The 24,614-nt window shown below is 47.8% G+C and overlaps 1 protein-coding gene across 1 annotated transcript; it reads left to right on the top strand.

The window, feature by feature from the left end:
• The first annotated feature begins 1,511 nt into the window (after positions 1-1,511).
• LOC8029100 (Krueppel-like factor 13) lies at positions 1,512-20,020 on the top strand. The gene is made up of 2 exons (XM_002403227.5): positions 1,512-2,140; positions 16,983-20,020. The coding sequence occupies exons 1-2, from the start codon at positions 1,687-1,689 to the stop codon at positions 17,252-17,254; spliced, it is 726 nt and encodes a 241-aa protein (XP_002403271.2). The 5' UTR covers positions 1,512-1,686; the 3' UTR covers positions 17,255-20,020.
• The last annotated feature ends 4,594 nt before the right edge of the window (positions 20,021-24,614 follow it).

Consider the following 24,614-nt stretch of genomic DNA (forward strand, 5'->3'; position numbering starts at 1 on the left):
TTATTTTGTCCATGGCCATGCTGTCCAAAAGGTCGTGATCCAGATTTTGCTGTCCATTTGAACTCCGGAATCGCGATAGTTGGAAGAAATGGAACTTGTGCGAAGTTCGCGGGTTTGCATTGACACGATCCCGCGTGAGCGTGGGAGATGTGAAAATGATGCCGACATTTTTGTCTTTCGGTCCAAAGTAGATGCAAAAATAAAGTAAAAGAAAAATAAAAGATGTGCAGACGGTACTTTTTTTTTTTTTTTTTGCTGTGTTGCGACTCCTTCCGTGTAGTGGTTTGTTTGCGCAGGGTCAGATAGCGGCGAACGATCCAGTGACAAGCCGTTGCCTTATCTATAGGGTTGTGAAGAGTTACACTTGGATAATCCTTGGACCGTCCCGGCCACCGTCCACTCTATCTGCTTGGATCCACTTTCTGCGTGCTATTACAGGAAACTAGTGTTACTGAAATGAGTGATAAGGCGCGGGCGAGCTGGTTTACGTTCATGATTTAAGACAACCCTGTCAACCCTGTCTCAGGGTTGTCTTAAATCAGAAACTAGTGTTGTTTCCCCTGTATTTGCTTCCCGGCGGCGAAGTGTCCGATCTGGGTGATGGTTCCTAGTTTCTTCCTCTAAATTTATTTTGAAGAAACGTTGAGGATAAAGTTGCCGTAAATCACACTAGCAAGTTAAAATAACGACAGATTGCTGGCATTGGTACGTGGTAGTACAAACCGGCTAGCGGAAAAGATTCCTAAGATAAGAAAAGAGAAAAAAAAAAAAAAAAGCGGGCCTTGGCAGGAAAGTGGTTCTTTGGCGAAGTGACCTTGTTTCGAAATCGTTTTCTTTGACCTCTTCGAAAAAACTTCATGGACAAGAGGGTTTTTTCTATTCTTTTTTTTTTTTTTTTTCAGAATTGGATGTTTTTGCTGTCAGCCTGCGGAATCGTTCTTCGGTTTTTCACAAGCCATAGCTCTTCGAATTTTTCTCCTTTTTTTTTTTTTTTTGAGATGAAGCAGTTTTGTGTGTGCATTAAACGCAGTACATGAGGTCAGCGTTTTTAAAACTAGTAGCTGGCATATCACCATATTATTATTGGTGCATTTTTTTGTTTTTCTCCTCAAGATATACGTTGTTCGAAGTGTCCATAGGATCCTGATGTCGGTTCCTGAGAGAATCGCGGAACGGTTTTTGGTTCGCAGGAACGCTCGTACGACGCGCTTACGCCCAGTGGTCCATTTTACTTTCGCTTTACCACTACTCCACCCCAAAAAACTCTCGCGCTGAGAGTTTTCCCCTCCATCTTTGTTTATATTCATTCGTTTTCCGCCTCGCCGCGAAGGAAAACACCAGCGGGCAGGTAACGGGTGGCAGTGGCTTTTCTGGGAGCAGTCGAAAATGAAACAAAAACCGAAACATTGACGAAAAGCGCGTAAAGCGGAAGTGACCGCACCAACCAGCGACCAATCGAACAACGCTGCTGCCTCAACGTCACATCCGGAGAGCGCGCGCAGACCACTCCCCCAAAAAACCACGAGGGAAACCGCGCAGCAGGCAGATGTGGGTTGGTGGTCGTGCGTGTACGCTGCATCTGAGCGGACTTCGCGACGTTCGTGGGACAACGTGCAGCGAGTGAAAGCGTGTCCGAACGTTTCGGCCGACTCCATAGCCGTCGTGCGGACCTTCCCGAACTCTGCGATGGCTCTCTGCCTGCGTGCGGACCACGACAGGGACGTCAGTCTCGCCGCCGAATGCCTCGTGGCTATGTCGAACGCCAGGCCGCGAGACCCGTACTCGGACTCCGATCGCCGTAGTCCGGTGTCTCTAAGCACGACCGACGGCAGCGACTTCGTCCGCGAAGAGCAGGCCGCGGACCTCCCGGACTCGTCGGTCTACATGATCGCTCGGATACTGGCCGACTTGACTCGAATCCCGCAGGAACCGGTGAGCTCGGACGCGCGGCCCGTGGTCGCGGCCGTTAGGCCTAAGGCGCGCGCCGCTTCGAACAAAGCGGCGCCGGCAACTCCCACAGCCACACCCGGCGTCCGCGCACCGTCCGTGCTCAAGAAAGTCCACACCTGCACCTTTGACGGATGCGACAAAGTCTACGGCAAGAGCTCACACCTCAAGGCACACCTCAGGACGCATACGGGTAAGCACGGCATCGTCTGCTAGCGGGAGGGTTAGCGCCTTTTTCTTTTCTTTTATTTTTTGTGCCGCTTTTTCGCGCTTTGTGTCCGCTCTTGGACGAGCGGGCCGCGATCAGCTGTGCGATCGCTTCGCCTCCTTTTTGTCTTTTTACCGTAACCTGTTTTCGCCTTGCGTCTTGGTTATTTCGGCGGTACTACGGGAACGATCAAATACGGTGCCCGGGGATCTTTTTTCTCGCTCGAGATCGGGGTGGAGTCGAAAGGGGCGTTTCTGCCCTTAGCAGACGAATCCGGCACAAAGCACCGAACGGAGCGGGTGGTGTCCCTACTGCGTATGTCTCTCCACTGTTTTTTTTCGGTTGTATTTTTCTCGAAAATCAAAAATACCCGCTGGTTTTCTCTTTGTACCCCGACCATGGGGGAGCCCTTCCGCAAACCACTTCATTTTATATCTTTATTGGATTTCGTTCGTCGGATGGGCCTTATCGCTGTCGGCGGCTCTCCCCACATCTCCCGGAAAAGCGAAGCAGACGTCGCGATAGTCAGCTTGCAGTATACAAGCTGTGATGGACTGATGAAACCAAGTGGCCCCCGATAATGACGACAGCTGCTACGGATAACGCCACCGAAAGACCGGGATACCGCTAGCCGAAGAGTTAACCCCCCCTTCATTTTCTCTCCGGAGAGGGACGACGAATCTCATTTGTGACGTGGTTAGCGTCGCCGTTCTGTCGTTTTTAAAGGGTTGTTTCCCTCGCTGGATGTTGTTGTCAACGGCCGGTTGGGTCTGATTCGAGGGCGTTGATACCGAAAGTGTAGGTGTGTGCGTGCCCGAACGTGTTGTGGCCTGTCCGCGCTTGTGGTGAGACGGGGGGGGCCCGGTGTCGTTACCTTGTTCACTCTCGCCGCCGTTTTCGCGCGCTTGTACGCGGAGAGGCGGGGTTGCCCCGTATCTTATACCCGTACCGTGTTTCGAACAAAGTAAAAAGACGGACGGAGGGTGGTTGCACGCGAGCAAGGCCGCGCGGGCTGGGCGCTGAATCTTGATCCCCACGCTGCCTCGTCCGGTGGCCTTCGGTGGGTTGGACGGGTTACCTGGGGGAGGGCAGGTTGCTGCCGCTGCGGAGTCTCGAGCGCTTATTATATCGGCCCTTTGTTACTCCCTCGGCGTAGGCTTCTCTTTTTGTTACGATCCCTTACTGGTAACCGGGTGTCACTCCTCAAACGTGACGTCAAAGCGGTCAGGCAGGGGCGTGACGACCTCAAGCGTGACGTCAAAGCGGTCAGGCGGGGGGGGGTACTGAAGTCACTTCGCGCTCAATTTGTGGTGCGAGTTGTGTTCGTTTTCGTAGTCGTCAACTGGCAAAGTGTGGTCACGTCTTCATTCATGTTTATAAAATATCAAAGAAATAACTGGCAGAGGGGCTAGGGTGTTTTGAGATCTGAGGCATGGGTGATTGCGTCGTGAAGGTCGGTTGGCCGTGCTGTTTTTGTGACAACTGTGACCATATGATCTGGGGATCCTGATTTTTGTCTATTTCACTGTCTCGTTTGGGGAGATGCTGCGTCACAAACGAGAACTTTACATCGAACGTCACAATTTCATCGCGGTTGCCGTTAGCTTTGTGTTATTGGTTGACGATACTTATTGTTCGCGTACAATTCTTTAAATATGAAGGGGGAAAAAAATGTGCACCATAGGGCAGCTTTTCGAGCCCACAGCTGTTTCTAGGGGACAACGTAACGTAAGCGGTGAGCGCAATATTGCGTGTTCCTCGAGGGACTGCGTAGGAACTGGCTGTCCGTTTTTGCGAAGCAAAAGAGAGAAAAAAAAAAAAAAAAGGCGAGCGGGTTGAAAGAAGAGCGAGCCCACGCCTCTCTTCCGCAAACGTTGGGTCGGTCGCACTGCGTGGTATCTGGGCGCCGACGTCACAAGGCTACGTCTGTTGGCGGGCGTGCGAGCCGTGTCGACGGAGTCGGGGGTTGCCCAATCCCGCCGGGCTCCAACGTGCCTTGACGTTCACGTGCGCGCGCGGGCGCCTTGGCCCCGAGATTGGGCGATCGCCCTCGGCTCCCCGAGAGAGCTTTCTCAAGAGGTGCACGTGTTGCGTTGACCTTGAGGCCGCGGAAGCGGTTTCTTTTTGCTAGCGGCGAGTCGGGCCTGTTGTATTGTGTTTCGTCCGGGGGGGCTTGGACTTTCTGATACTCTCGTTTCTCTTGGATTTGTCGGCGCAACGTGACACCCCCTCGTCTGATCGTAGTTGCGGCGGCGGCGCGTGGCGGCGAAGCCTAGCTCGTTAGGCTTAGCAAGCTGGCCACGTGATGGTTTAGCCTGGGTTAAAGCCCCAGCATCTCTGACCTTGTGTAAAAGGGTGTTGGGCAATCACCCAGTTCGATATGGTATCTGCGCGTACTGCACGAACTTGGAAAGAAGGCAAAATGTATCGGCAGGCGACTGGTGATGGCAAGGGTGGAGACGAGGTGGTTGCGGCTGCACACTGGGACAAAGCGCTGCTTAGCGTGTGTGTGTATGGGTACTAATTTTTCTTTCACTGGATCCCACAGATTGAAGGTGCTTCAATCTGTGGGATTTTCTCCTGAAATATGGTCTTGAGCTCATCTCGAAACCGCTTTGTGGCACATTGCTGGATTACCCCCCCCCCCCCCCCCTACTAGTCCCAAAACCAGTCCTAAGCCTAACTCGATGTCAACCCGTCTGACAGGTTATTTCCGTTTATTTGCTGTATGAACCCATTGCTGGCCGTCTCCCACGAGGTAGCTGATATCTGTGTACGCACCCCTTCGGTGAACGGCTGTACATGCGGAAGTGGCTGAATGTGGTTAGGCCTAACTTGTGCGGATTAGGCCTAGCGCTCCAGATGGATCACTGCCGAGTCAGGTGAGAGGAGGAAGGGGAGGGGCTGATTTCGACGTTATGACTTGACCCACTTGCTTCTGAGTTTCCATTGTTCTTAAAAGGTCCTTCCAGCTTCGCCTGTTTTTTTATTTATATATATATTTTTTTTAAATAATGCTTTTCCCGTCTGCACGTGAATGTTTTTCTTTAGGGGTTTTCGTTTCCTGTGCCCCCTTTGAAAGCAAGAGATATCCCGTGCGAGTTGCGCGTATATAGTTGCGTTCGCGTGTTCGTCGTTCGTGGTAGCGTAGCGCTGCCTGCTTGCCTCTCGTCCCCGAAGCTCTGCGCCGGTGGGCGGCGTTCCGTATCGTGGACTCCTTCGCTCTAGTTCCTTTTCTGCTGCCGGTTTGACTCCTGTTCTCGGCCGCCGGGGGCCGCCGCAATCGCTACCGCCATGTTTTTTTTTCTTTTCTTTTTTTTTTTCCCCGATGGTGTTGCTCTTTTGATAACACCTGCATGGGTTGGTTCGCTTCCTTCACTTCCTGGATCTCTCGGCAGTGGTCTTTGTTGCATCGTGCAATTCTTCGCGTTATTTTTTTCTTATTTTTTATTTCCATAAAATTGTTTACCGCCCTCGACCTTCTCATGTGTCCGGTTTCTGTTTTTCTCTACGTAAAGAAAGATGCATACTTCTCACTGTTGCTAATTGTAGAGAAGATACTGCTTCCGCGAAATAATAGAAAAGAGAAAAACAAGAACACTCGTGTTTCTAAGCAGTGGTTTGGTCCCCAAAAACTTCTACGATTCGTAAAAGGACACTAAATTTGATACTAATTTATAAGATCGTAATTTTATGGTACAGTGGCAATCCTTCGGCATTGTTATAGGGATGCAAAAAAAAATTGTTATGCGTGTCCTTTTTCTTTTAAAGATGTGGCCAAACATCTCGACACACCCATTTGCCCTAAGCATCTGTCAAAAAAAAAAAAAAAAAAGCAGAACAAATTACAATCGTTCGTGGCCTTTTTCTCCTCTTGAAAATGCGACGAACATAGCGACACGCCTCTCCTAAGGTCGTTGCCAGAAAAGAAAAAGGGGGGGGGGGGGGGGGGGGTGCTTGTCGCGTTTTTAACGAGGGAAGAAGTGCAGCATGATAGTCATTTCTGATTTATCTGTCGCATCAAAAGGCCCTCTCCCCAAAAATAAAAATCTTAACAATTCTTTGACGAAAGTCCATGTACTACGGTGTTAGAGGAGAATTATATAAATGACAAAGACAGGATGACACATTTCTCCATTTATGTTCGTCAGATTCACCTTAGCAGAACGCTCCATTCCCACGAGTCCGTTTGCAGTCGTCCGCTTTCGACGCGGTGCCTTAAAAGTGGGCGTGGCATTTCGGGCGGTATTGGGGGAGGTACGAGCTTGAAAAACGCTCAGAGTGTGCGGGCGACCGAGACGGATGCATCGTACAAAAAACAGTCTGCAGACGACGTTGTTTTGGGCGTATTGCTTTCTCGTATGGTACGGTCCTGTGTGCAACGAAACACCGCGTCTTTTGGATGTATCAGGCACGCCGGGAACACCGAAGAGCGCGAAAGGCGAACCAGTCGCGATTTATCCATCTTTGCTCTCTCTCTCTCTCTCCCGTCTCTTTCAAAACTGGTGCGTCGGGTTTTCCTTTTCTTACTGGGTGGAGGAAAGGAGTTGTGTTGCGCGGCCCCGTTAAGTTCGATTTGTTTATTTTTTTCGTTCTAATCTTTGATTTGACAGCGAAGGTTAGCAGCAGCAGATCTCTTCCTCCTCGTGTTCTCGTCGGTTCCTGTTTGTTTGTCGGTCTGACTGCTGTCTGTCGATTGTTGCTTCAGTCTTTGTGGGTGGGAGGCTGGTAAAATAAGGAGAGCGCTTCCTTCAGATCGACGTGCTCTGCCGGCTCTTTTTTTTATTTATTTGTTCTCTCTCTCTTATGTAGACGAGAGGGAGAGCAGCGATGGCCCGTAATCGCTTTCTCGCACATCTGGATGAGCTTTGGCTGTTCCGCGTCAGTGTGCCGTCCCCCGATTTTTCGGTTGGCCCTCGCGTTTGTTTGTTTGTTCGTTGTTTGTGAAGTGCCCAGCGCAGGCGCTCTCTTTTTGAAAACACGGCTGAAGGATTCGCGGTTTTTTTGTTTTTTTTTTTGAGGGGCGGGGTGGGGGCGGTGTCCTTCGGCCCTGTAACATTTTTTTCTGTCTTTTATTTATTAAGTTTTGCCCATTGTTGGTTGGTGTTGGCTTTCGTGCGCGAAGCCCCGACGCTCTCGGCCGGAACTGTTTTCCGCCGTAACGTTGTCGGTGGAAACGTGGTTTCTAGATCAGCGGCGCTACGGTGAGGAACAAAACCGGACACGCCCCTTCTCGGGTAGAGCAGTCTTGGGGACAGTTCAAGCGCGCGTCCCGAGATTTTCACCGCTTATCTGATCGCTACCGAATTTGATGCGCGTTTCAGTCTGCCCTGCGCTTGAATCGGGCACGTAGCCAGGATTTTAATTCAAACCCCCCCCCCCCCCCTCCCCTCCCCTCCCTGCCTGGCTTGAATTATATGGTAGTGGGGGTTTACACAATTCTCCTGACCTTCTGGAGCGTTGAGATTATCAGATTCACGAGGTAGATGAGATAACCTGTCGACTGTTGGACAGGGAGCAGTCATGGGTTGAAGATAATGGGTTCGAATGTTAACGATAATCGAAGTTTTGTGTGTGTGTTTTTTTTCTCCACAACTCTGCGACACACCCCGCCCTGGATGTTTCCGAGCGATTCGAGATCGTACTTCCGGCTTCGCCACTTCCGGGTGCTACTCTTTTCTTTATTTTATCGTTGCGTTCGTACCGATTTAGTTAAAATGAAAGAAGGGGAATTGGAGCGATTACACGTCGATTGTGCCTTCATTCCAACTGTTTCTTTTTTTATTACTATTTCCGCGCGGAAAGCGTGAATCGGGCAGGTGTGCGCCAATATGTGAAACTTTTCTGACCTATATTTCGTTGGAATATTAATTTGAAACTAATTTATTCTTTCCAACCAGTTTTAATACTGCAGTCGATTACAGCTCGAGAAGTGTGACGCGTCGTGTTCACGCTCCGCGATTGGTTCCTCAGATTCCCTGTCAGCTAATCCTGCAATCCCATTGGCTATGGAGCGTCGACGAGATGCTTCCGACTCGTTGGTAGGTCAATCACGGGCACTTTATTTCCCTCCTGGTTTTATTCGAACATTTTGTTGCCAGACCAAATGCTCACACCAGACACGAAAAGTTGGGTTATTTCGGTTTGTGCTACTGACGGCGAGCTTCCGCAGTTCTTTTTGCAACGTGCATTCCGCTCCATCAAGATCGCCGGTCTTAGCAGAATATTAATGTGAGTTCGTTGTGAGCGTGCGCTCTAAACAGCGCCCTCGAATGTGGCGCCCAGTGAATATTCCCATATGCACCTTTTCCACAAGGGCGCAGCCATCTTGAATGGCGTCACTTCTGGTATGCGGCAAAAACATCGTTTTGATCTCTCCACGCCGCTGGAGAGATCAAACCTATATTTTTTCGTCCCGCACACCAGATGTGGAGCCCACGTCACTGAGAACGACCGGAAACAGCATTGACGTCACACATGGAGGTGGGAAGAGGAGGAGTAGTCATGCCAGCCAAACTAGAAAACCTCGATGTTATCGGAGGTCCTCTCCTTCCAGTAGCAACTTTTGGTTTTGTTCGTTTTTGGTCATAGCATACGTGTCGCACCAGAACGAGTAGAAATGGCCACCGGCATCGTGGGATGAGGATGTCACGCGCGAACCGCGTACGTCTTCGACCGTTTCTTTTCTTTCTTTTTTTTTTTTTTTTTGAATTGCGCACGACGAGCTGTCACGTGACAAAATGGACCATTCGGTCACGCGACAAAGCCCGCAAAGGTCGCACTGAACGTTCCGCCTTCCTCAACTAGGTGGGCGAGGCGCGCGTCACGAAAGCCGTTCTGCGGGCGTGTACACCGTTTCCCGCGCTTTTGTTGGCGGGAAAAAAGAATGGAAGCTTGACGCGCGCGATTCGCAGTACAGCCTAGAGGTAGTCATGCTGCGGCGTTTATTCTTTTTTTATTTATATATTTGTATAGTGTGTAATGTATGTAGTTGAACTTTTACATGATGTAACGGGGTTACTTTATATTAAGAATCGACTAACAGAAAAGCATTTACGGAAATGCGATGTGAAAGATCATGGATGTATATCAGAAAATGTCGGGGTATTCTCGAAATGGGCGAAGCTTTTTCTGGTGCCGATCCCGCCATACATTTTAACGTTTCGTTCGTGTATAGCTACAGAATAGTTACTGCTTTTGGAGAATAACGTAGTACGTCGGTATATTTTTCATTCAGCTCAGTTCCCACACACGAATACTGCTTTCTATTGCTGTCTGCTTTACCTATCCATGTTTTTTTTTTTCTTGTCACTCATTCAACAGCACGTATTCTTATCAATGGGGCACCTTCTCTCGAAGATGGCGTAGAGGGGCTTGGCTGCCAGCTGTGAAAGAACTTTTTTGTGTGTGTGTTTGGGGGGGGGGGGGGGGGGGGGGGGTGCATGTTTGTGTTGCGTTTTTGGGGCGCGTGTGTTTGTGTGCGGTAAGCCTCCCCATTCTGGGGAAAGAAGTATTCCTTCGTTGTAGTCTGCCGCCGACCGGATGGTCTGCTTGCGGGCCGTGACCTCTGGGCGAAGGGCCGGCCTTTTAAACCGGAGAAAAACGTGTGGGGTGGTGGTTCTTTTTAGTTGGGGGGTGGTTCGGCGCCCCCCGAACGACACCTGGATTTGCAGCGCCTGTAAAAGGGGGGGGGGTGATGATGATGATGCTGCTGGCGGGATCCGTGTGCAGTGGCTGGGAAGTTCGTGCTTCTGGTGGCTGGTGGAGAGAGGGGAGAGGAAGTGGCGGTGCGGCGGCAGCTGCTGCGGAGGGGGGCGTGGCACGACGCGCTCTCTGGGCTCCCTGGATGAGATGTCGCCGTCGTTGGTTGTCGGGTTCGTGTGGGGTTGGTGCGGCGGGGGTCTCTTGGAAGTACGCCCCATCTGTCGCGCGCACCTTCTGTCTTTCTTTTCTCTCTCTTTGTGTCTCCGTTTGGTTTCGTGGGGGACGCCGTTCTGTTCCGCCACCTTGTGTTCCATGTCGGCAGGCGTTACCAGTGGTGGTGGTGGTGTTTCTGTTGCGTTTTTAATTGGGGCAATTGGGGGCTTTATTTGGTCCAATTATGAGGAGTATTAACGACGGGAAGGTCCGGGTGCAGAAGGTGCGTGTGTGAAGTTGGGGGGAAGGGGGTTTGGCAAGCGGAACAGTAATGAAAACGGAATTCCTCTTTATCTGACAGGTATTAATTACGGTTGAAACTAAAGGTTGTTTTAGACTTAGCAACTGGCTGTAAGTGTCGGTTGTCGTGCATGATAGCATCCCATTTTTATCTGCAATGATTTTATCTTATTTTTTATTGTAGATAAGTTGATGTTTAGAGTGCAGGCGAGCTGGAGTATACTGAACAAGTCTAAGGGAGAATCGAGTTCAAACTCCTTTCGAAGTCCCCTTTTGGTTGAATACTATATTGCGCTGCAACTCGGGAAGGTAGGACGAGGGAAAAAGAGGCCGGGGAGGAGGAAGCAGACAGAACGCTGGAGAGAGGGGGAGGTTCCCCGTGGCCAGCAACACTCGCGAGCGTGTCCAAAGCCTCGCGGAGAAGCACCCCTTACTCGTGGAAGGGGTTTGAGATTGTCGTGGAGTTGATTGTTGCGGGACTTGTCTCTCGGCTGCTCCGGGCGGGGAGGGCGACAGACTGTTGCTCCTCCCGACCTCGTCCGCTCCGGTCGCCGCTAACGCGGACTGCACCGCGTGCTGCTGCTGCTGCTGCGGCGGTGGGCGTTTCTTCTTCTCCCAAGGCAAACGGGTCGTCCGGCCGCTGCATCCTGCGAGGGGATAAAGTGCGGCGCCGTTCCGGTCAAGTCGACGACCTGGCTCGTACGAACCCCGCCCCCACGCCCTCTTTGGAACCTACGCGATTGGACTTTTCTGTTTTTCTTTATTTTAAGATGTAGTTTAATGACCTACAGTCCGACGGCGTTGGTGCCCGAGTTGCTTTCGTCATTGCAATAATGCTAAATCGCCTTTTTTTACAATGGAGGCGACGGGGTTGTTTGTTGTCGTGAGAACAACGTAAATTGGCCTTGTTATGTTTTGAGAAAGAAAATAACGAAACGTCTGGCTGCTTGCTTGTTTAAAACAGTGCTTCAAGTGATCTGTGGTGGAAGAAATTGGAGACTTTTTAGTAGAAGGAACAGGAACACAAGGTGATAGCGTGATTAGCTATCACCAGCTCCTCTGCACACTCACTGTCTTTTCAAATAATCGTTCGTTTTTTTGCTTAATGCTGCGCCAAGAGAAATGCGTTTCTCGGGAGGTTTTATTTTAATACCTTCACGGAGGGGGAGCATATTCTACGTTGATCTCACTGCGAAGATAACGTTCACTGTAATCGATTTCTTTACTTGGAGGTGGCTTTTTGTGGCCTTTAGGAAGTGAACCCCGCTCGGCACAGCTTTGATCGGCGCTCAAATTGCGCGAGCAACGTAGCTCTGACTTCATTGCTAGATAAAGTTTTTTTCCCAAGTATAGGCCTGCCCTTTTCTTTTTTTTTTAATAAATATTTTGTGCAGAATTGGGTTAGTTATTCCACCCACGGCTTGGGAAACCTGAAAAATGTTCGGGCTTATCAACAGTCGAACGTTACTTTAAGTAAGGTGAAACAATTAGAATTGCTTTTTTTTTTTTTTTTTTTTTTTTTTTTTTTTAGAGCAGCTTTAAACGTTGTTTTGAGCGGCTAGTCCGGCCCCGAACGAACGGGCGTTGGGTGGCGCCGCCTCGCGGCACGTGGTGGAAGCGCGCTTGAAAGCGCGGCAGCTGTCGCCGCCAGCTGCCTGATGTCGCACACCTGTCTTTCCTGGCTCTGCGATGCCGCCAGGTACTTCCCCTCCTCGCGTTTTCGAGGTCGATGGTCGGGTCGTCCGTCCGCAGCTGGTAGTACCACTGGTAGTTCCTCCGGCATCGTACATCCAGCAGAATGCAGACGTTAGGAGGCGCGGCTTTCGGGTGGTGCCGGAGGTTGCCCTGTATCTGGGCCCCGCGCCGCTTTGCCGAAGAAACTAGGTGACGTCTAGTGTTTTTTTCTTCAGAAATGGTGGACTCGAAGGTCTCCCTGCAGTAAGGCAGGCTAAAGAGTCTTGTTCCGTCTACTCTATTACCTCTGAATGAAATTGTTTAATCGACGTACTGCACTGATGAGGTGGTTTTCCCAGGCAGTGGATTGTAACTAGTGATGGGGCGACACGTTTTCCGAAACAGGTTTCGGATCCGAATCGGGGGTTTCGTAAAGTTTCGGAAGAACGGCCGAACCTCGGTGTGTTTCGGGTAGGTTCGGGACGTTTTCAGTCAGATCACATTATTGAGCGTTGCAACTTTTTTTTTTTAAACAAACCATTCTTCTAAATTACATGAAATGATTAAGAAATTAAATATAAATTCACCATATTATGAAGGAACCCTTCCAAGTGGTTGTCGGCGAGGCAGTTCGATTGGGTCTGTGTATAACGTTGACGGGAATTGTGTACCACGGACCCACTGTCTTGGAAGCAAGTATGTCTGAACACGGGAAAAGCGAGCGCGTCGCCGGCACATTCTCCATTCCACATGCGACATCACCGCTTTAGTGTGACGTCGAAAACCGTGCGTTGGTGTGCGCTGCGCGCGCCGGTAAGCGGTCGCAGCTTTATCGGTCGACGCTTAAACCCTTTGCAGCCACATTTCCCCCGTTGGGAATTTGGCGCGACAAAACTCCGTCCCACGACTATAGTGTATAGTGCAACGGCCGATAGAAAGTTGACGATTCGTTTGTGAGATATCGGGTGATATGAGCTGCGCTGTGTTTACAAACAATCGCATGATTCAGCGACGGAAGGCTCTGGCGCTCAACTCGATTGCGGACTTCGTTTTTGTTTGTTTATGCGTAGCAATTTTATCGATGGACTTCCACCTCTAGACCTACTCGCAGACATGGGGAAAGGCAAAAAGACAAATGATTAAAGTGTACGCAGTAATCCCCCAGCCGAGAACGAAAAAGAGAACAAATTAAAGATTAAAAAAAAAAGGGGGGGGGGGGGGGGGAGGACAGACGGCGCCTGAAACTCAACTACAAGGTCTTCAGTGCCACAGACGCAAACGTTTCTCCTTTACAACTCCATGAGAAGAACGAACTGTCTCGGGGATCGCCGTTTTGTTCAGTGGGAAAAGCGTTTCGTTTTCGATCTGGCCACGCCTACTACGATTGGGTAACTATTTGTTGGCTAGACTGGGCTGGGCATTCTCATCTACCTGTGACATTGACCCTGCTGTCATCTGGAGTTGAACGGACCACAAGGCATCTTCAGGCACTGCCCCTTAGTCTTGGAAGGGTTCTAACACCCCGTTTCTTTTCTTTTTTTTTTTTCTCTTCCGAGTCTGACCGGTGACACGGTGTCTGTGGGAACGTCTTTGGCATCCGCGGAGTTTGTTGGCACGTGGGTTAGCCTTTGGCTCACTGTCTCTGGAGTTGGCGCTTCCTCCTGGAGTTCTCCTGCCGTGGCTCCATCTGGTTTCCCGAAAGCGAGGGGGCGTCGCCGGGCAGAAAGAGGGTGGGTGGGGTTGTCTCGGCGGCATGTTGTAACCTGTTTGCGCGAGACTCGGGGAGAGGGATGGCTTCAAAAATAAACGTCAACCGCCGGTGCCCGTTTGTTTTAAAAGACCACTTGCGACACTGACCCGATTCTGTTGAGACTCCCGCCCACTCCCCCTCATCCTCGCGACGAGGGGTTGTGGCTCGTCCTAATCCCCCTAGGTGTTCTTTTGTTGATCTCGGCGTCCCGCGGACGGATTCCAGCTGGTGGAACCAGTGACTTTAGGTGGAACTGGCGTGGAGCGTCGACAAAGGGTGCGGGAGAAATAGGCGGCGTGCTGTTCGTGCTGCGGCACTTGACGATGGAAAGTGCTAGGTTAGGAGGGCAAGGTTTTGGTTGTGAAAGTCGGGAGGGATAATTTTGCAGTCGGAAAGAGGTCGCCCCTCGGGCTATGAATGACGTCGAAGTTTATGTGGATGGCAAATGCGCCCTTTCAAAACGCCGTCAAGCAACATTGGCGGTCGCCATTGCTTGGGCATCTTGCGTGTGATTGGATCCTGATGAGTAAAAAATTAGCCACTGAGTTTGTTGCCAACCAAATTGATACCAGTCCTAAATCTGCTGCTGTCTTTACTGAGTTGGGTGCGAGTGTCCTTCAGTACCAAAAACTCCAGGAGAGTCCTCCCGTTGTGCCACGGCTCTACCGAGGCAATAAAAATGATAATGATTGACTTTACGTTTCCTTCGCTTCACGTGCTGGCTGATTGCAGGGCGTGAAGGTACTCTGCCCATTTAGAGGGCGCGAATTAGCAGTGTGTTGTTGCGTCATTATTATCACCGTCGTCATTTTAATCACGTTGAAGACCCTTACAAGCATTCTTTCGCCCCCCCCCTTTCCTCTCCACTGTTTCGCCCTAAGGAATTTATTCGGCCTGGTGGACGGCAAGGAACCGGAAGTGGTTCCGAGGGGTTGCTCCGGATGTTGGTAGCAGACGACGACGGTCACCCCCCCCCCCCCCCCCCCCCTTACTTTTTTTTTTTTTTTCCCATGAGAGTCTTGCTTTATCTCACCCTCTTTCGCGATCACCTCCACCCCGGGTGTTTCCGGTTTTCGAGCGGACAATGTCGGGAAAAAAAAAAATGGTTTTCTTTTTTAGGGAGAGTGCTGTTATTTCTGTTTTATTATTTATTTTTGTCCCTATTTCCTCGGGTACATTTGCTTGTGCCACGCCACTCCTTGGAAGAAAGACCGTTTCATCAGGCAGTATTCTGATGGGCTGTCATTGTCCGTGAGACACTTTAGTATTTTTTTTTCTTCCTCCCTAACCATCTCGATTTTTTTTTTTTTTTTTTTAATTATTGTCGTTGTGTTTTGTGGGCTTTCCGGAAGTGCTGCTTCTGGGATACTTCGCGAGAACGAGATATTGGGATTAGGTGTATACGGTGTCGATGGATGGATGGATGTTAATGGCTATTCCCTTTGTAACGGGCGGTAGCTTGCGCCACCTTGCCTAAGTCTATGCAGCCAGTTTTGCCCGCAACGGCAGCCTGTTTTTTTTTTTTTTTTTTTTTTTTTTAATGTGCGAGCTGCAGTTCGGCAGCGGTAGCTTGCGCTATCTTTCGCGCCACACCAATCGCTTTTTTTTTTTCTTAGATTGCATGCGTGTGACAGTTGTGCGAAAACCCTAAAAGGACGTCGCCAAAAAAAAAAAAAAACGAAAACGGAGCGACTTTGTTTAGTCGCCAGTTCTTAGTTTCCGCAGCCTTTGTGAGCTACATATGCTGGGGGGTCTAACCTCCAACCAGCGTAGAAATAAACTTTTTTTCTTTTTTTATGCAGGAGGTTGTATTAATTTTATTACTGCTTAGGTAGCCACATACCTGTCCATAGTTTTATTAAACGCAGCTGCCTCATTTGTTCTCACTGTGGCGCAAGAATAAGGGGGCTCCTTTTTAATGAGATACTGAGGCAAAGTGCAACAGATAAAAATTGTTTTTTCTATTCAGTTGAGGGCCGTTATTTAATTGTTCACTCGTTTAATGTGGAGCTGTTTCTGCCTATGGCAGAACAATTTGAAGCTATACTTCAAATTACTTCAATTCATCTGAAAGCATTTGTTTTAAATTCTTGCTTTAGATTGCTCAATAATGTTAATTAAACATGAGTGTCCCTGCCTATCGAACTTTGCGTGACTTTGCTTAGGATGAGTTGGTGGTTTATTCTAAAACACAATTTCACTCCGAATGAATGAGAAATGTTAAATGTTTTTATTCTGATCCTTGCTTCAGAAAAGTTGCTATTGCAGGCAACAGCGCATTCAGACTGCGCTTGATGCGTGCTCCTCTGTCCTTGGGTATAACCTAGCTGAAGGTATAGTGTTGTAGCTAAGGAGGCTGGGTTAGTATAGTGAGCTGGGTCACTAGATAGCGACTTGTTTTCTTTTTTAATAGTATAATTATTGAGTTGTGAAGATTTATTTTGGGATAGACTGAAGCCTAGTGGAAAGCAGATACAATATACTTAAAGGCGAAGAAGACTCAAAATTTGTTTCTTGCTCTTTTCTTATATTCTCATGCCAGGTCATGACTTGACTCTCTTTTGTTTCTGTGTGTTGAAAAGACATTTTTTTCTCTATACCAGAGTACCTAGTAGGAAAGCAAAACGCTATTAACTTGGCAGACAAAGATGACTAAAATGTCCCCCTCGGTTCTCTCATTTCCAGGCCAACACACTTGGCAGTGACTCCTCTTTTCTGTTTGCCTGTGTTGGGAAGACATTTTTTCTGGATATAGACCTTTTTTGTTTCCTGTCGTTCTCAGTCATGTGGGTTCCGTATCTGGTATGCGGGATGAAAATGTAAAACATTTCAACCTTTAATATGCAAGAAAATATAGGTGAGGAAAATCAAGAATCTGTGACAATTGCACATTTGTCGTAGCCTTCCAGCGGCGTGGAGAGATCAAAAAATGTTTTACTGCATACCAAAAGTGACAACATTCAAGATTGCTGCACCCTTGTCGAAAAGGTGTATGCCAGAAAGCAAGAAAGTGAAACACTCTTGACTTAGCAGACAAAGACAACTGATGCGTCTTCCTTAGTTCCCTTATTTCCAGACCAAATCACCAAGTGGTTCCCCCCCCCCCCTCCCTTTTTTTGTATGTTGGTTGTGGTTGGGGAGATACTTTATCTGGATATATCAAGTAGTAGTGGTAAAGTGAAACAATCTTCGCTTAGTGGACGAAGAAAACTCAAATCATGTCTCCCTCCGTTCTCCTACTTGCAGGCGAGCGACCCTTCCCCTGCACCTGGGCGTTGTGCGGCAAGCGCTTTGCCCGCTCGGACGAACTGGCCCGCCACTACCGGACGCACACCGGCGAGAAGAAGTTCAGCTGTCCGCTCTGCACCAAGCGCTTCATGCGCTCGGACCACCTCACAAAGCACGCCAGGCGGCACCCGGACTTCAGGCCCACCATGCTCGGAGCGGGCCGCCGCTGCCACCGTGCGGCAGACTCTCTTGGAGACAGTTCAGACCACTCGTTGCCCTCCTCGCCCTAGAAGCGGTTCTCCACCCCCTTTTGCCTTCCACCGCCGGACGACCGGACTTCGACGTTGCGCTCGTTTCGGCGACGGGAGTTGGGTGTAAAGGAGCCGCTGTTCGCGGTCAGAACTCGCGGTGTCGTTGTGTGGAACACTCAGTGTCGAAGGTTTGCTGTGGGGCGCCTGTGATCTACCCAGAAGGATCCGCACACCTTGGGACTTGATTGAACGGTCTACAATGGATCACTTACCCAAGCACGCGTTTGATCCGTCGTCCATTGATCCGGCGACTGAGATGGGTGTCGCGCGTTCGGCGAGCCGAATTCGACGCGCGGAAGTCGGGCCTCGGAACACTGGCGCCTTCTGCTTCGGGGCCCAGGACACTCGCCGAAGACTTTCGTTTCGGCGTCGGACTCGTCGGCAAGGTGTCAACGTGCTGGTCACATCTCGGCATTGGAGGAACCTGCAAGACGTTGTTGGTCGGAGCGCACCAGCGGTCAGATGTGGCCGGAACGGATGGCACTTGTTTCAATGTGGGCATTGTCTGTGCTGTCCTGTGGTAACCGTAAACCTGTTCTTTTTTTGTTTGTGTGTGTGTGTGTTTGTTTTGCAAGGAAAACCTCGATGGAGGTTGACCTTTGTTTTTACGGCATAGTTTGTTATTTCTAGTTTTACCTGTAGAGTTCTGTTTGCTCACCATTGGTTCATATTTTCAAGACCGTTTAAGATTTTGTTTCTTTAATATATCTCACCTTTTCTTTTTTTTTCGTGTTACTTGCTGAAAAGTTAGGTTCTCCAACGATCTGCTTTGTACCAGGCGTTTTCACTCGTCTTATTATCCCCATCCTTTTTTATGTGCTTCAACTTTACCTTTTTCGAGTAAACACACATCTTTTACTTTTTTCTGTTTTAGACCTTACCATCTCTTTCTACGCACATTCTGACTGGGCAGTGGCGTAGTTTTGCTAGGGAGCTGAGGTGGCTGGGACGTCCATGAATTAGGGAGGGGAAAGAGGGGGTCAAAGTGCATGTGTATATATTATAGTGTACACTGGATTTCGGGGGAAGGGGGGGGGGGGGGGGTGCGGAAGCCCCGTAAGCCTCATAAGTCTACCCCCTGGATATGCCACTGTGACTGCGTAACAAGAGACGCTCCAGATGTATTGGTGGTTTGCTCATAATTTACTCCCTCTACTTCTTGTACTACCTGAACATCCCATTGCCTAAGTCCAATCAAACCAATCTACAAAAGAAAAAAAGGTAATGTTTGGCATTTGAATAACCACGATTCAATCAGATGTTTGCTCAAAACAACCGTTTCCATTCTTTTCACCAACGGTACGTCATCCCATTCTCAAGATCTCGCCAGAGGTGTGTTCGGACATCATTTGCTAAATGCAATCCAAAATCTGACATTTTCTCGGTAATTTCTCTTGTCCTTACAACATGAAATCCTCAAAACAAAATCAACCTTCTCTTTTTCTTGCACCGTGAGCTTCTTCACGGTTCATCTGATTGGCAAAAACTTGTCCCTTTGATCACATCTGTGTCCCCCTTCCTGTAAAGTGAATGTATCCGTCTAGTAGTGCCTTGTGGTGCCTTGAATGGGCTGAAGAGTGTGTTCAGGCTCAAGTACTGGGGAAGTCTTTGTTGTAGGTTTTTTTTTTCTTCTGGGGTTTGTTTTTGTGTTGACGTACCTTGTACCTGCAATCCTTTCTTACCTCATATCTCAACCAACCAAATCCACGGGGACCCCCAAATGTCTTCCGGCACCTCCCACGAGCGGACGTGGGCCAGTTCTAGTTGCGTTTTCCTCCCCCGTCATTTTGTGTTGATGAGAGCTTGTCGAAGGCATTTCCTGGCATGATTGAGCTGATCTTGCTTCTAGCTTTGTAGCATTCCTGATTGCCCGTTTAGCAGGAATGGAAGCGGTGTCTATGCTTTGTCTGCACACAGCTACGGCTGCGCTTATATTGAGGTTGCTTGCGTTAGCTAAAGTTAGCTTTGCGGGTAAGCTGAGAGTCAGTTTTGCGCTTAGCAGATTTCGTCTAGGGTTTTCTGCCAGAGCTTAGAAGCTGGATCGTGTATACTACATACCAGTGAGCTTCAGTGACTGGTGCATCGAGGGGCACCCCTGTATTTAACTTATTCAACTGTATTTAAAAGCACAATAGTTAGGTTTATTGCTGTTGCATTTTTGTCTTTGTTGACATATGCTATCTTCTGTGTGCATGTAAAGATTTTGTGGCTGACGAGTGCTAATAAAGCTAAAAGCTGACAAAATGGAAATACTCTGGGGTAATATTAGTCATAGCACTTAATTGAATGACTCAATTCGATAATTCTTCACTTTCAAATGTTTTTTTTAATCCTTTTTTACTTGCTGGAGTATGGCAAGGTTGTTTTGAATGATTGCATTGTTTATTGCTTTTAATGAGTTGAGGATGCTAGTTTTATCTCCATTGATTTGTTTTGTTCCTTGTATATAGTGTACAATATTAATTATACAAATGTGTTGCATGAAATGATTGTGTTTTGTTATATTTGTTCTGCTCCGACAAAAGGCTCTCGCATTGCTTTCGTTTTTGCACCAACGCGATAAAAAAGAGTATTGATGTAATGGCAAGCCTGTACTTACATACACCACTATATTTGTATATATCTATCATATGAACACACTAACTACTGATCCCATAGATTCCCTTCCTATAAGATGGTAATCCAGCGGTGTGTTCTGGAGGGCACCTAATTTATATGCCAAAAATAAAAAGTTGTTGGATGCAACTGTTTGTTCTGTTGTGTTGTCTCGGTACTGTGACGTTGAATTGCGAAAAAGCTTGATTGCCATCGGAGGCATTCTGTAAACTGTTTGGGTGACTGAACTAGAGGTATTTATAACTAAAAGTTAAAAACAATATGCCAGTAAAGTAAGCCGGCATTCAGTCGAGCAACGACTTACCAAAATAATACCGCAAGACTTTTTTTTTTTTTATTACAATATTTTGTTTTATCTTACGTCCGGACGCAGCGGACGGTACGAGCTACCCTAGCCAATCCCACTCTGGACGTAGCCCGTGACACGCTTTCCGCACGTCGCAGTGTCCACTCTTCAAGGTCATGTGACACTCACCTGGCCTTGTATTGGCTCCGATGGCTCGTACAATCCGCTGCGCTCGGACGTAAGGTGAAACGGAGTATAAGTTTTAGTAGATCGTTCCGATAGCCTGCTTTCGCGCATGCAATATCATCATCGAAGCGCACAACCAATCGACTGTGTGTGTCAAGGAGTGGCCAGGCTCTTTAAATCGACTGCAAAATTAGGTTTAGCCGAAAATGATGATCAAATACTGCATTGGCCACAGGCATCGGAAAAGCTCGCGCCGCTTTTGAGTCGAAAAGATCGTTTGCTAAGGACGCCGGCTCTCGGCGACGTATGCTCGTTCGGTGGCGCAGTTGGCATCGCGACCGCTTGCGCCATCTCTTGTCTCCCGTGCGAAACGGCGCCGTATTGTTTGAAGACCGGTGGCTTCGCTGCGTTTCCATAGGAGCTAAGCCTTTTTCTATCTTTACTTCTTCCTCAGGTAAGTTCGCTCTTTACAAATTTTGCAAAAAAAAAAAAAAAGAAATGCACCATAAGGCTCGTTCACACTCTTGCAACCGAGTACGACCGAGAGAGACCAGACTATACTCCGTTTCACCTTCCGTCCGAGCACAGCGGACGCTAGGAGCCATCCCAGCCAATGCGGCGTTGAGGGCGTGTCATGCGACCTTGAGCTCCCTGTGTCGCCCCGCCCCACCGGCAGGTCACGTGACTTTCTCCCGGCGCTGGATCGGCTGGGATGGCTCGTGGCGTCCACTGCGCTCGGACTGAAGGTGAAACGGAGTATAGAACCAGCCCCGTTTTTAAGCCTCTTTCAACGTCTTAGCACCATCCGGTTCTAAGACGTTGCAAGAGGCTTAAAAACTGGTCTGGTCTCTTTCGGTCGTACTCGGTTCCAAGAGTTTGAACGGACCTTCAGTGGGCAACGAAGAGCCTGGCCACTCCTTGATACACCCAGTATCTTTTGAAATTGCCAAACCAGCGCCGAGAGCAAGATGGTGGCGCCGTCCGGTGGCCACATGTGCAACTACATTGTCTTCGCGCGCTTCGGGATCTCGGAGGCGGCTTCCTCCGATTCGAGATCCCTTCGTGCCGTCCGTGCCGTCTTCGTGCGGAAATCGGTCGCTGCATCAGTGGTCGCCTCTTTCGGAGGCGCAGTGGGGGTCGGGACGACGGGTGTATCAACCCACCTGGCCCACCCGTACAAACCGCTTCGCGGCGCCCCGCCGTCCCCCGCTGCACCTGCGGAAAGGGATTGGGAGACCCGCGGATCTCTGAGGCCGTGTTTTCAGCTTACTGTTGTATTTAAAATTTTTCGCAAGTTCTATATATACTACCTAGATGGCGCCACTGTCCACCATTGAGCCCGTGCTGTCAGGGTCGCGTCCCCGTGGCGCGAGAATTACTACACATACTCTTGCGTAGCTTTGAATACGAACACTGAACATGTATTTGTGGAAACTCTTTGCATCATGTTTCGAGAATATGTTGTCTGAATACGAGAAACATTCGATTTCTTTCCAGCACTTGGAATAAAAGGTTTAACGATGATTAGTGAGACCCCCTGGACTAGAAAGTTGATTTCACGACAATAATAAATTACGCATCGCCGATCTGCTGACAGAATGAATCGTCCAAATACAGCGATAGCGGCCCGCACCAACGTGCATATAAATAAATAAAAATATAAAAAAATTACCTGCGAGAAAGAGTTTCGCGTTTTATTCTTTTTTTTTTTTTTTGTGATAGCAAATTATGGGGTTTTTTGGTTAAATTTTTGGTGTAGCGGTTCAAAAGGTTGGAAAGATTTCGAATTTTCTATATCGTAAAATTCGACAGAAATAGAATTTTCGGCCTTGTTAAACTAAGAAGTTCGACGCTTTTCGAACCGTCAAACTTATTACGCTAAAAAAAATCGATCCTTTTCGAACTTCCGAACTTATTACGCTGCAAAACTCGATACTTGTCGAACTTCCGAACTTGATAGACCAAACATTCAATGATTTTTTTAACTTTCATACTTCTTACACTAAAAAGGTCGAAGCTTTTCGAACTTTCGACCTTCCTACGCTCAGGAATACGATGATTTTTTAACTTTCTTACTTCTTACACTAAAAAGGTCGAAGCTTTTCGAACTTTTGACCTTCCTACGCTCAGGAATATGATAATTTTCGAACTTTCAACCTCATTTATCAAGAGAATTCGAAAAGTTTTGAACTTTCGAATCCTGCAAAGTCAAAAGTTCGACGAACTTCGACATTTTAGGGTAAAAGTTCGACGTTCGTCGAGCTTCGAAAGACCGGCGGACGGTTTCATTTAAATTTAAAATGTGAGGTACATTCGTAATTTTTTTCTTGAATTTTTACACGCGGTGCTGCGTTCCTTACAAAAGACAATGCCGTTTATTTCAATGTTCTGGCTTGCTTTGTTTTAAAGAAATAAATTCCCGAAGGGCCGAGGAAGGACGATGAGTTTTTGACGATTGTCGTTTGTGCCATTTATGGTAGAGACGTAGAGATGTTAAACTTTTTAAGAATGATCTATGTATAGCCTAGGTAAGTGTTGTCGTAAAATGTGATTATTGTTATTCAAAATGAGTTTCTAAGAAATGTCCAAACATGTAACTACAGGCAATTATGCGCTAAACTTTTTTTTGTCTAAGTTGTTTGGGGTATCGCATTTAAATTAACACCACAGACAGTACATATTATTGCCATTTGCAGAATACAAAATAATATATATATATATATATATATATATATATATATATATATATATATATATATATATATATATATATATATATTTTCACATTAAGGAATAAAATGACTCATGGGAGAATATTTCTAATATTGTTCAAATTCGGCACGTCATTAAAAAAATTTTTTTTTTCGCTTTACGTTTTTGGGACGTGTTTCTTATAGCCTGTACACATTTTGGTAGGAGAAACTTGTTTCGAAGTTTTTAGCCTCTGAATATGCAAGAATACAACACTTCCGGCCAATTCTTGATAGTTTTTTTTTCCTCCAGTTTTTTATCCCCGCATTCATTGTTATGTTTATTTGTTTATTTTTATTAATGGCACAGTTATTTATGTTGAAAAGACATGGCTTTGAACTTCCGAACCACTAAACATTTGACAAGCAGTGCCTTCTGACAACGAGTTTCCGACAATGACCATCTACGCGATCTTTTATGCAGTGAAGAGCGACATATGCACAAATAATTTCAGATTAAAATAAGCTCGACCCCGCCCTCTTTCCCCGTATTGTTTTCTTTAACAGTCCGAAATATCTAGAAGGAGGAAAGGGGGGCTGGAGGGGGGTTTCTCGGGGTCCATATCACAAGAGCGAATGACATTTTAGCGAACGGCGACATTTGAGCGAATGGTCGTTTTAGCGAATAACGGGGGCGCGCGTTAACCCATCCGTCGCGCTGCGCTTTACGCCGCTTCGCGGCGACAGTCTGCGGCAACTCATTACAGAAATATGAACTCACTTAGCCCACCCGAAAACGCCGCTTCGCGGCGTCCGACTATTCGCTAAAGTGTCGTTTGATGAAACGTGGGCGTTCGCTAAAACGTCATTCGATCAAGTGAGTGCCTCCCGGTTTCTCGTAGCCGGGTAACCAAAAAACTTCGATTCAAAGCTGCCACTGAATAACGATTTTTTTTTTTTTTTAATCTTGATTATTACCCGTACTGACCGGCATGACGTTAGCATTTGGGTCTCGGGAGTAAAGTTCAATGGACCTGAACCGGAAGAAAAGAGGGCACCGGGGGTGGGGGCTGCTGTCACAAATTTATAGATCTGAAGTTGTTTCATAACATTTGTCCCGGTTAACCTCGATTTCTTGCCTGGCACTGAAAATAAACACTAAAAAACACCAAATACAAAAAAAAAAAAAATCTTCGCAGACATGTAACGCAAGACGTGCGATGTTTTGTCAAGCGAAGAAGCATAGGCAGGTTAGCATTATAATTTCGGAGAACACGAAAGTTTTGGCATCGAGAAAACTTCAAAATTGAACTTTGACCAAAAACTATACCGAAAAGAAGGACATCCAGCAAAACTGTACAATCATAATTCATAACATAAAAGTTTGAACTGAAAACGAACGAACCGCAAACGCAAGCTTAAATTTGAATGCAGTTATGTATATCAAGACAATTTAGATGAGCTAACAACGGGGTAAAAGAAGCCGAAAGGAAGATGGCGGATGGTACACCAAGGGAAATCACCAGCACTCATCATGTACTGACAAAAACAGGAAAATAAA

This window comes from Ixodes scapularis, unplaced genomic scaffold (assembly GCF_016920785.2).
Source record: "Ixodes scapularis isolate PalLabHiFi unplaced genomic scaffold, ASM1692078v2 PGA_scaffold11__112_contigs__length_91849675, whole genome shotgun sequence".
Taxonomy (NCBI): domain Eukaryota; kingdom Metazoa; phylum Arthropoda; class Arachnida; order Ixodida; family Ixodidae; genus Ixodes; species Ixodes scapularis.

Coding starts and splice junctions, on each gene's coding strand:
- LOC8029100 (XM_002403227.5), top strand. CDS start 1,687: ATGGCTCTCTGCCTGCGTGCGGACCACGACAGGGACGTCAGTCTCGCC. Junction 2,141..16,982: donor ACACCTCAGGACGCATACGG/GTAAGCACGGCA, acceptor TCCTACTTGCAG/GCGAGCGACCCTTCCCCTGC.